General features: G+C 51.8%; 1 protein-coding gene across 7 annotated transcripts in view; it reads right to left on the reverse strand.

Moving 5' to 3' along the window:
• COBL (cordon-bleu WH2 repeat protein) overlaps window positions 1–12,691 on the reverse strand; it is a 179,757-nt gene that overhangs the window by 109,184 nt on the left and 57,882 nt on the right. For 6 of the 7 annotated variants that reach the window (XM_081079825.1, XM_081079822.1, XM_081079821.1 and 3 more), the window contains exon 2: window positions 3,035–3,238. In XM_081079825.1, coding sequence (XP_080935951.1) covers window positions 3,035–3,238 — 204 coding nt within the window. Of the gene's footprint in view, window positions 1–3,034; window positions 3,239–10,027; window positions 10,378–12,691 lie in introns of those variants that run through there. The other variant, XM_081079823.1, reaches the window with a different exon arrangement.

Raw genomic sequence — 12,691 nt, forward strand, 5'->3', positions numbered from 1 at the left:
GCAAATGCTATCATTTCCTTCTGCTTGCTGGGATGTCCTCTTCCCAGCGCCTCATAAAAGTTAGGCGTTCAATGTGTATTTCGCTCAATGAATAAATCAGTTTCTTTTTTCTTTAACCAATCAAGATCCCGCAAAATGAGACTTCCCCTCTGTCTGACTGGTAGGTCACCAAATCCAAAACAATGAGGGCACCAACAGCAGGCCTAGCAAAGAGCGTGCCCACCTGTGCCCAGGGTAGCAGTCTAGAGTCTACGGTAGTCCCTCACAGGAAGGAGTCTCATAACTGCAGGTGGATGATCCCAGTTTGCAATGCACAGTGATTCCCAGACCCCCAACTTCTCTGGGATTTAGCCCAAACACAAAGCCTTACTGAGGCAGAAACATTTTAGGGAGGCAAGAAACGGTGAGTTAGGACCTGGGTGATCAAAGCCATCACGTGGGCTGATAAGAAAGGGTTCATCCGAAGCTACTGTAACCACCATGAGCTCCGTGTCCCAGGAGTATTCTCTGAGAGGGTTTTTAGGGCAATGAAAGTACGTGGCTTGATACTGAAACGGTGGACACACACCACTGTCCATTTGTCCAAACCAACCCCCAGAATGCACTGTACCGAGTGAACACTAATGTAAGCTGGGGACTCTGGGGGACAGTGTGGTGTCACTGCAGGCCCATCGTCTGGAACAGGTCCTGCTCGGGTGGGGACGTTGGTAGTGGGGGAGGCTGTGTGTGGGGGGGTTGGGAGTATGTAGGAACTCACTGTACCTTCCTCTCAATTTTGCTATGAACCTAAAACTGCTCTAAAATAAAAATAAAGTCTATAAAAACGGTATCGGTCAAATGAAACTGTAAGTCAAACTGAACCGAACCAAACTTGACTATTAGCCTGCTATTTAGGGAGCAGCCTACTTCTCTGGTGGACTCCCCAGCATCAAAACTGCACCTCCTTAACTCTCCGACTGCTGGAGAAGAGTGAGCTTCCTTCGGCCCCTGCAGCCCTGTGCTCGTTCACCTGGGAGCAAGGTCGGGGCCACAGGCCCATCAGAGAAGCAAGCCGACCGCACAGCTATTTCCCCAACCAGAGGCAGCCCTGACACCCCGGGGCTGGAGGGGGCTGGCAGAGGGAGGACAGCCGGGCAGGCGGAGGGTCCCCACAGCCTCCCCAGCCGTCACCTGAAACATGCGGGCTGTGTGCGGAGGGGATGTTGAGCCCCAATGCCTGCACTGCTTTACAAGGGTCGAGACCTAAAAGTCCCTCATGGTTGCAAACATGTCCTGCAAAGGGGTCTGACAGTCAGAATCACAGGACTAATCTCGAGGGAGATTCCCTCTATTCTGCAAAGGGCACACCTGCCATTTCGTGCCCAGGTCTCTTGGGGACGAGTGCCAACTTGGAGATGACTAATTGCCACCTCAACATGACACAGCCCCGACCTTCTAATACTTGACACAGTTTACGAAGCTCTCTTTCGGTTAAGGGTGTTGTCTCTTCAAAGATCTTCTCTCTACTTGTGCCCCAATTAAAGTGATGGAATCCAGGGCCTCCTTCCAGAGGCCCTGGGCAGTGAACTGCTGGTGGCACCATTCCTCCACGGAGGCCACAGCATGTTCCCTACGATCAGCCCGAAATACCGGCTCTCAATCTTTGTAAGGACAACCTGGGACTTACACTGGCATTGCTGACGCCAAAGGAAGCTTGGGGGGAAAATCACTGGGATACGCAGAAGGGAACCGGCAGACTCCAATTAGTATCATGTTTTCATTACGAGACACTTTCATGTCAGGAAATAACATGGTTAGGGGCTCACCACAGATTACAAACTACTTGCTTATCCTATGAGAAGGTGGTTATGTCCTCTAATAAAACAGGGCAGAGAACCCATGTTGATAAACACACTAGATCTATTTTAAGCAAGGGTCAGGAACTGGATTTTAGCCCACACTTGTAATATTAAAGAGTATGACAGATAAAACCAATCCCAAAACATGAAGCTGCTGAAGGAGCAATAGTTATTACGCGGGCGGCCCAGTCAAGGAAGCCTGCAGGCTGCTGCTCTGACATACTCAGTCCCCGGGAAACCTTGGAGAAGGGATTATAATGTGCTCCTTAGAAAATTACTTAATCCTCAGTCGCTATGGTTGCCCCTGTTCTCATACGTGGCTACACTGCAAAATGACACGGCAGTGGCTTCCACTGTAAGGGGGGAGAAATAAAGACACAATTAGAAGCACGTGTTCTGTCTGAAAATGTTTTCCAACACCTTATTTTTACTTTTCAGGTAGGCATTCCACCTCTCCTTGTGCATTTGTGAACTGGACTCCATGGCCATTTTCTTTAGAAACAAAGGTAACTAGACTGACAGGTGAGGGGCTCGTGCGTGTGTACTTACCCACACCTCACCAAATTGTACAAATTAAACAGGTAGTGTTTTGTGTGTTAATCATACCTCACTAAAGAGATTTTGTTCAATGTAACTAGAAATTGGCCTCAAAATATAAGAATGGCGGGGGAACCATAACACGTTCACTGATAAAATGCCACACATCTATTAAAGTAGTTTAAACCTGTCACAATATTGCACGCTGCTCAGGTTACAGTGAGGTGGGAAAGTGGACTCAGAACGAGGGACACTCTGGAAAATAAAGAAACACAGAAACTCTCGGAACCTGACTCTCACTTGCACAGCATTTGCCACCTCCCACAGCTCATTCCCGCCCCCAGCCTTTCCTCTGGGACCACAGCTCCGGGAGGGTGCCCTGGGGTGCAGACCCCGGCACTCCCCCGGACGGCTCATGGAGAGCATTTTGGCATCTGTAAGATGCTGTACCCCAAACTCAACAGCTCTAGGCAGCCACCAAGGCCGGGGCGGTGTTCCTAACGTGTATGTTCACACAGTCTATAATATCATTTTCCGGTTGTCACATAGGCCCAGATTGACACCCCAGCCCTGGGCCCCTGACACTGGGAAGCACAACACAGTGGGACCACTGTTGGCTGCCCTCGGACGTGCACGCTGAGGGCAGGGCCTGCCCTTACCTGCCATTCACCACGGTCCTCCTTTCCATTCCACTGGGCAGAACCACGGTGACGTCCATTGCGCTGTCCCGCGGGTCGTCCTGCACGTGGGGCGGGTTCTGCTGACAGACGGGGGACACGCCACGGGGAGGGTTCTGTCCACTGTACAGGTTCGGGGTGGCAGCCTTCCCGGGAGGAGGGGGGGCGCGAGCCTTCATCTTCCTCCTTAAATGATGAGAGAGGGTGGAATGAAGGTGCTGCTTCTAATTCAGGACGTAATAATACAACCACCTGGGAATAAATACCCAGCAGCTTTGAAGTGAGGGCATCGTCAATTTTTACAAGCATTTATCGCTCCTCAGAAATGCCTTCTGAGTCGCACTACCTTTTTAAAATCAGTATGTTGGCACATTTCAGCACTAACAGAAAATAAACAATTAAGGAAAATAGAGGAAGCGTTTTTGAAAAGAAGTGTCCCTAGAAAAGAACACGCCTGCACCATGTTCAACCCCCGGGGCCATTTGCACAGCTCAAGGTGTGGGTGGGGGTGGGAGCCTGCGTGGGCCATCCCGCTCGGGGTCACGGGGGGTTACGTCACCCTGCCAGCCCGAGGCCTGCACTCTGAGCCATGCCCCAGCTCTGCCTCCTTGACCAGCTGAGCGTCTGGAATCCAGGGTGCCATGACACTGAGCATGACAACATCAAGACACTAACTTGGCCAGAAAGTCCGTCACACCAACACCGATTGACACCAGCCACTGTGGATGCAGGAGGCTGTTTGGTGGTGAGAGATGAGTGACTCCAACCCCTTTCCTCTCCTTTCGCCTTATTTCTGGCAATGCTTTGAATGCCCACTTTACCTCGCAGGAGCTCTCTAAACACCTGACAATGAGTCACCCTCTCTGATGAACATTGTTAGAAATTCTTGTGTCCTCCGGACAATTCAGGGAAGGCACTGAGCTGATGACTGTATGCAGGTGTGTGTGTGTGTGTGTGTGTGTAATATTACATGTGCATTCACTTGTTTTATATAAGAACCCATTTTCTATAGGCCCTGGGTATTTGATAATGGCTCCCACTCACTTGACACCAGAACCCATGCCAATAATCTCAGCAAGTTGACTTCACTGAGCCCCAAAATATTTTGCAGCTGAGAAAACTGAGGTTCAGAGAGATGTGTAGCCCCGGCAAAGGCACACGGTGACCGGGGCCGACTGGTGTTGAGCAGGGCTGGAAAGTAGGCCTGCCTGCCTCATGTCCTGCCCGTCTGAGGACCCACAAAGGGGGGACAGCTCTCAAGGCCTTCAATCCTCCTCCACACCAATCATTTCCTTGGGGGCACCCTGGCCTGAGGTCTCACACATAGGAATTCCATTTCTGAAATTTATCCTAAAGAAATAATCCCACGGAATGCATTGTGGGAGGTTCACAGATGCCTAGTACATCATTTACTATAGCAAACAACATACAATAATGTAACCACAGGTCAATGAGACAGTGTGGATAAATATGGTGTTTGAAAACAATGTTATTGAAACAAATTTTTTAAAAAACTACGTTATGCCAGTACTGGTTAAATATTCTTTAAAAGCGTATAATTTGATGTGCCAAAATGCTCAATCTAGATTTGTTAGAAAACAAGTTTCAACATATCATTTATTTAGGAAAAGTCTGTCTTTAAGAGAGGTATACATTATAGCAAGAGACCACAAAACAGCCTAGGAATATAAGGACAGGGTCATGGGGCGGGGTGTTGAATGCGTTTAACGTTTTGTTTAACTGAGATGTTTTGTTTAACTGAGTCCATTATGCAAGATGAGGAGTTCTGGAGTCTCGCTGCACAGCAATGTGAATGTGCGTGAGTAACACTACAGAACTGTGTATTTTCAAGTGGTCGGCATGGTAAATGTTATATCTAGTTTTTCCACAATTTAATCATAATTTCATCCTAATAAAATCAAATTTTCATCCCGATAATGTAAATTCGCATCCCAGTAACTTAAGAAGCTCATACTTCTAATTCAGTCTTTTTGTCTGAGCGCCCTCCTCCATCCCTCACGGACCCATCACAGAGACAGGGCCACCGGCTTCCTGTTATTACCACAGACCCATCATCTTCATTAGGTCCCGACAAGGCACTGCACTGCCAGGCAGGTCACTGCTTTCTGTGCAGGTGCTGTGCCCTTGAGTCCACCTGAGACCAAGGAGTGTGAGGGCAGGTAAAAAGGGTAGGGCTTCTGCAGGAATCTGAGCCCCAGGGCAAGTGCCCCAGTGTCCCTCCCGCACAGGCCAGCAGGAAGCTGGGCTCCAAAGGCCATGAGTCACTGAGCAAGCAGCTCTCACTCCCTCTGCCCCTCCTAGTCAAAACGCTGGGTGTGCCCTGCAGAAACAACTTATAAAATGGAAGAAAAAAAATGTGTAAAAACGTTTCATGCATTTCAAAGGTCACCAGTTAGTACTCCAAATGGTTTTAGCTTAAAACCATCACGTTTATTGCCTAAATTTCAGGGCAATGTTTGCTAGTTCCCATGTGAGCCGGCAAGCTCTGTGCCACCTGAGTTTTATATCTGAGCTCTCCCAGGCACAGCAGCAGGAAAGAATGTTCCAGACCTGCTCCCTGAGCCTCAGGGACTGTGTAATAGGGGAGTGCATGGCTGACACCACCTGGGCCCAGAGGCTGCAAATCCCAGGGCCAGAGCCAGGCAGCTGGATTAGAACCAAAGTCCACAAGGACAGCCAGCCCCCGCCAGGCTGGAGGAGCCCTGGGTGGGCAGGGCCTACAGACTGAGAAGGGAAAACCACCCATCTCCCCACTTCCCCAGAGCAGAGTCCAAAGGGCACGCCCCTCCATGTTTCTCCCTCAAACGTTTTCTTACTGACCAACACTGGTAGACACTGAAGTCCACGGTTACGCTGATGCCAGGTCGCCCAGTGACATGCTAGGTGATTCATGCCCATTTACATGCTGGCTACCCTGGCAGGCAGTGGAGTAAACAGCATGTGCTTAAAGGGCATTTCAGAGAAACCAGGCACACCCGCTCCTCCTGGCTACTGACCCACCCGTGAAGCCAGCTCTGGCTAAACGGGTCTGTTTACGTGGCAGGCAGGAGGGAGGTGCCATTCTCGCCCCAGATGCTTCTGCAGCTGGAACTGCTTCCTACTGGAAGGGGCAGTTATAAACCAGCTCCATGGTCCTCAGGGGTGTCCTGCTGCCAACAGCTGCACGAGGCACCGCCTCTCCCCTGGGAGGGAGCAGCTGGGGTCTGTGAGGCGTTCCCGTGCCCCTCCTGCAGGACTGTCCCCACACTGCCCGGCAAACGTGTGGCTCTGGGCCTCGCCCAGACTCCTGAGTCTGCCTCCCTCTCAGATGCTCCTGGATGATCGCATGGCACAGTAATAGCAGTGGTTTGGAGAAAGCATGCCACGGGACGGAAGTCCCAGGATTTTAATAATGCTACCATGGCACATTATTTTGCACACTTATTTAACTTCCACAAGCAACTGCCATGTTTGTCTAAAAACAGTTTCCAGCTTAACAAACACGTGGATCACAGAAAAGCAACGGTAATGATGATGGCACTGACATCAGCAATATTCGTCACCTTCGAGTTGAAAGATGCGCATGTTGAACGACTCACATGCACAGGAAGGAACCGAAACACAAACACGGAACTTCATGAACGTTTGCCAGGATGTTGGCGATTCCAGCCCAGGGCCATCAGGACAGACAGGGAGTGAGCCCGGCCCAGAGCCTGGCTCTCTGTGTGACTTCAGCAACGTACAGAGGCAGCCCTCTGTGCCTCAGTTTCCTTGTCTGGAAAGCAGGGATGACCTCGAGGCTCGCCATGCGAAGTCAATGAGAAAATGCCTAGCTCAGAGCTGGGCTGGAACTCCACCTTCTAGGAAATGGTGGCTATTACGTAACCTGCTGCGACAGTTCACTTTGGGAATGGGCCTTCTTCTGTGCTGTATTTTGTTTTAGTTAATTTGTAAAATATGCGTTAGCTCTATAATGATAAAAGGAGCTTAGCCTCATGGTTGTAGCCATTTAAGAACATTGTAAGACCTTTAATTTAATAAAAGGGCTCACAACCATTCTTTTCTCTCTCTTTTAAAATGGGTCCATATGCTGCTCAGTGTTGCCCACGACTTATCAGGTGTTTTCTGCTGCCCTATTTGGGGTCTGTAACTGGACGGTCTGTTCGGGATGGGCCAGGCAGGCCTTCAGGACGCTGAGGATGACCAGGCGTGACCTGCTGTGCCAGCTCCCCGAACGACCAGGAGTGTGAAGAGAAGGCCTTTGCTCCCCAGCACCTTCGGAGGACGGGGTGTGCAGAGCCCGCTCCCCAGAGCCTCCTCTCCACCCCGGGATAGCCGATCCCACCTGGCCGCCCATCTGACCTCAGCCTGGGTAGCCACGTCTATCTTTGAGGAGAGAGATACGTCGGTCACTGTCACAGACGCAGTCGTGATTTCAAGAACATTCTAGAGCCTTTTGGAACCTGTCCATATGAGCAGAGCACGCTCAGCTCTGACCGGACCTCGGCCATCACAGAGCCCGACCTCTTTCCTAGAACTCACCTCAAAATGCCCTTGTAGAGAGAAACAGCGTCTTCTCCATCCCTGACTGTCACAGAAAGAGATAGTCCAGAAAGTTCTGCAGTACTTTAGATGGAGTCCCGATTGGAAGCAAGATGAAGAAGGTGACTCTCATCAGAGAGGAACCCCCCCAACCCCCCCATGATGTCCACAGGCTCCTTCCCACCTCTCACCCCTTGCTTCCTTCTGACAGGGGGACACACGACCGGGGGACACGTGACAGTGGGGCATGCAACCGGGGGACACACGATTGAGGGACATGTGACTGGGGGAAACACGACTAAGGGACACGTGACCAGGGAACACATGACTGAGGGACATATGACTGAGGGACATGTGACCGGGGGACACGCAACGGGGGACACATGACCGGGGACACATGACCGGGGAACACGTGACCGAGGGACACGTGACCAGGGGACATAAGACAGGGACACACGACCAAGGGGCACATGACCAGCTGCAGAGGCTCACGGCCCCACCCACCATCCAGCGACGGGCACCCATCTCCAAGTCCAACACTGAATGGGCTTTCAGCTCAGTTTCTGAACACTCAGGAGCCAGCATGCCTGGCACTTGGTGTATGTGAGATTCTCACATCACCGGGCAGGTTTCCCTCCCGTTTTACAGGCAGGATGACTGATGGTCACTCAGCTGCAGAAGCTGGAGAGCCAGCGGCGTCTCCATGGCGCTACCCAGGCCGTGACTCACCACTACCCCTCCTTAATTACTTCCGGGAAACAAGGACTCCGGGCTCTGTGCTCTGTCCTAGGTCGTCGGCGCCCTGCAGTGGCAGCTGATGAGAGATGGGGTAGGTCGGGCAGCAGCCTGGGGAAAGTGGCTGGCACATGGTCACAGAGATAAGCTGTCTGCCATGACATGGGTCTGAACAAGCCCTGTTTCTGAGTAGAACTTCCACCAGTGCTCATCCTTCTTCAGTGTGGGACTCACACAAGTCCCAGCACAGAGAACAGGCAGAGTCAGGGGGGCATGAGGGAGGTGGCGAGCTGGACAGGCCCCCAGCCAGTCCCCAGGGCCCTCAGTGCCGTCAGGGTCAGAGGCTCCTGTGAGTGTCTGCTGCACCCACGACCTCACTCACACACGGTTCCTGCAAACCACTGAGTGAGCGGGGTCCCTGGGGAGAAGCCTGTCACCGCTTCCCTCAGAGGCCAGCTCCTCCCAGCATCAGGGCAATGTTCCTTCTAGCACAAGAATCCCTTCTAATAAATGAGAAACGAGGAAAGCTGTCTGGTTGCTTTCCCTACCACCTCTGCTTTTAAAAACAAAACTTAAAACAAGAGGAACACGCAACCCCAGACCCAGATAAGCTACGGCTAATAAAACGTTTCCACGAAGCTGTCACATGAAGAGGCCATACTCAGCCTGCAGCACGAAGAGTATCCTGGCATACACACGACCCCACCAGACCGTCCGCACAGGCAGGGGAAAGGGCTTTCCCCATAAAAACACCACAAGTGGGGCAACAAAGAGACACCGCGACGGGAAGCCTGCCCCAGAGCCCAGTGGTACAGCTGCCGTGCCCATCGTCCGGTTACACGCTGTGGACCAGAAGCTGTACGTTCAGAGGCAGCGACAACACTGCCAAGCTGTGCACCCTCCAGCAGACGACTTTATTTGGGCAGGTACAGTAACTTGTAAGCCTGAGTTTCCCAAGAGCTGAACAGAGACAGATGTCAGCGTGTATCTGATGGGTTTACCGTGAGGATTAAAAGAGATGACCTGTGAAAAGTTGTGTGAGCAGCACTGGAATGTAAGCAGTGCCGCATGACTGATAGCTGCTATGATTATTTTTGTTAGTATGTAGTTAGTAGGACACACACACACACACACACACACACACACGCCCCCTGTCTCCATAAGGGCAGATAGAAGCTAGCTCCTCAAGACGCCCAGAAAAAGCTCATGGATACAGCAAATGCTTTTAAAACTGACTGAGACATCATATGCACAACAGAATTTTAGTTTTGACCCGGGGTTCGGGGAAGCTTTGAGTAACTGAACATGAAAAGATTAGCTTTCCCGATAGGATTCTCAAAGACACAGTCACAAAAGATATCCGTGGCACTCACCCCACTGCAGACGGGGCCGTGTCTATGGGAACACGCCTATCTCAGCACACATCAGGCGAACACTCAGCAGGGAACATTTGAGAGCTGGGTCCCACCGCGATTACGCAGCTTCAGAAAGATGGACAGGCATGGATCGTTTCCCAGCCGGCAAACCCTCCGGGTGCTGCCGAGGGATCAGCGCGTGGGGCCGGCAGAGCAGAGGTGCCACACTGTGTGTGCAGCAGACAAAGGCCCTCTCCTGCCCCCCAAGGTAGGCAGCACTGGTTCCCTGAGCGTCACACGTTCTTATCACATGAAACGAAACAGATCAGAGGAGACAACTTACTCGTGCTCACACCGCCGGAGTGTCTGCACGCATCCCGAGCGGTGCCCCGCCTCGCCGCAGCGGCTCCCTCAGCCCCCTCCAAGGACAGCGGGGCTCTCTGGGCTGGGCCGGTGCAGTGCCCAGGGGGAGGAAAGACACCTTCCAGGTTCCCTGGCCTGGGAGCACGGAGGTGAAGCCGTGCCCTGAGAACTCGCACAGCGTGGCCTCGGATCCCAGCAGCCTAGTGACTTATTAATAAAGGTGCCACCTGATGCAGGGCTGAGCTCGCAGAGACGTCCCCCGCGGCCGGCGCATGCAGCGAATGAAATCACAAGTCGCCTGGGCTCCTTGTTCAAAGTCACAAACCTTCTGAACCCTGGAAGTGAAAACTGAAAAGGAGGGGTGGCCAGGGAGGAGGGGCAGAGCGGGTGTTGAATGGGGACGCCACTTCTTACAAAGCGCGCCGCCCCGCTTCTTGGCGGGGGCCAGTGGGGACATTGCAGCTGCTCCCTCGGGGAGAAAGTCTAACTATTCCCTGAGAGATGGCTCAGACCTTTACCATGGCGAAACCAACCCTGTGCGACCAACACTTTGTTGAATCTGTATGTAAAACAATTGTTGCCATCTCCCAGGCAGGATGCAGTACCTTCTTTTCCTGAAGAGACTGGATTTTTGTTTTTCTCCCCTAAAAACACTATGCAAGCTGCTCATTGTTTCCCTGCAGCCAGTCTCTGTGCGGCAGTGTGGTTTTTCAGGCTTGAAGGCTGTATTCAGTTTCTACCAAATACCACTGTCCCAGGATTACAGGACACGCTGCCAAACAGATAAGGCGGCAGGCAGACACGCCTAGGAGCCTGACGCTCTCAGCTCCCGTCCCTGCCAAGGGACCAAGGGTCCCAGGGAGGGCACGGCAGGCTTGGGGGTGAAGGGATCTGGCGGCCAGAGGAACTGCTTTCCCCTTAGGACCCTGCAGTTTGCTGTGTGTGACCTGCAGTGTCACCTGAGTTAATGGCTCCCGGCCGCAGCCCCCCCAGTTCTGGTCGACCTTCTCCCACTAGGGAGGTCTGGCAGTCCAGCACAGTCCCGGGAGGCAAGCTGCTCCCTGGCTGGCCCCCCAGTAAAACACCAGCCTCCTCTGACAGGCCACCACGAGCCCGAGGCCCGGCTCTGCAAGCCCACACGGCCTCTGCTTCCTCTCCGCTGCGGTCAGTGCCAAGGCCCGTGCCCCTCTGTCCTCTCGTCCTCCTCCTCCTGACAGAGGACAAAGCAGCACCTCCCGGCAGGTGCCCGGGTCCCACCGAGAGGGGCAGCTCCAGAGGGAGACCTGGCAGAGACGGGATGGGCCTCGCAGAACCCAACCCCCTCCATAAACGGCCACATGTCTTCATCCTCCTCCTCACCTTCTTGGTCAAAAAATGGAATTCCCTCTTCCTCTCCCTCCCCCCAAAACAGAAAGAAGAGCACAGTAGTGAAAGGAAAGTACACAAGCACCACGTGGGATGTGGGGTCTCTTTTCCCCTTTCCGGATGACCGTGCGGGAGGCACAGTTTAGAATCCCCAGGACCCATGTGGCTGTGGTTCTGGAAGGACTGGAGAGGGACCTGACGCCCAGTGACGAGGACCTGGCACCTCCCAGCAGGGCCCTAAGCTGAGATTTGGTGGCAAGGACTGTTCTCATTTCCCAAAGAAAATAACACCCAGAGTTTTTATGACTTTCTCCTAAATGTTTGTTCAAATTATGCCTGAGCTGTTTGGCCATTAGTAGCCACATTCCATGAAACTACCAGGGAATTTCACTGATTAAGGCGTTAAATATTATAATAGTTATGGAAATGGCCAGGGGTAAATCACACCACACATCACCATGGAAACAGCAATTCCTCTATCACACAAGAGGTATAAGAAGACAAAATAAATACAAACATCAATCAGTTCTTAAGTACTCCAGAAGGAAAGTTTATAAACATTGATTAAAATGAAATTCTTTACGGTGTAGTTACGTTTTTCGGGAATGACAGACATCTATTTGTCCTCACAGAAATTCTTTGGGTTTCACACCAGCATCCAAAAAGACATGCCAGCCAATGAGCCTCGATTTAGGCTCAAAAGACCCACGGGAAAACCTCTAGTTTTCCTCCTGTTTCCCTGGTGGAACTGGCAGGGGACAAGCAATACCAACAAACCTCCCGTCTCAGGCAGAGCGGGATGCCAGGCACGGGAAGACAAGGCCATCTCAGGGGTAGTGCTTTGCTTTCAACAAGCCGCACACTGTTTTTTCTCCTTCAGTGGGAAAAAAAGGAGCAGGGTTGTATTAAGTTCCTTCTAGCAGAGTGTGAAGGAAAAAAAGAATGAAACTGAGTGGGAATCCTAAGATAAAAATTGCAGAGCAAGAAGTTAGATAGGACGCCACACACTCTGAAATGCATCCAGCTACTTGCTGATAAGCCCGTTCTATTTCTATTTAGTTTTGTAAATAACTGAAAAGCAGTGAAATCTGACGAGCCAGCTTTCAACACAGCCAGTAACCGATCGGAACAAAACAGAGCTGTGAGAATTTCTCAGGAAAACAAACCCAAGTCCTTTCACTCAAGGCCACAGACAGAATCATGATTCAGAGAAAGGACCCTCCGTGGAACCCACCCCTCCTGATGTCTCCTAGAGAATGTCTGATTTCTGAGCCTGAGT

This window comes from Rhinolophus hipposideros (genome assembly GCF_964194185.1).
Source record: "Rhinolophus hipposideros genome assembly, chromosome: 18".
Lineage (NCBI taxonomy): Eukaryota > Metazoa > Chordata > Mammalia > Chiroptera > Rhinolophidae > Rhinolophus > Rhinolophus hipposideros.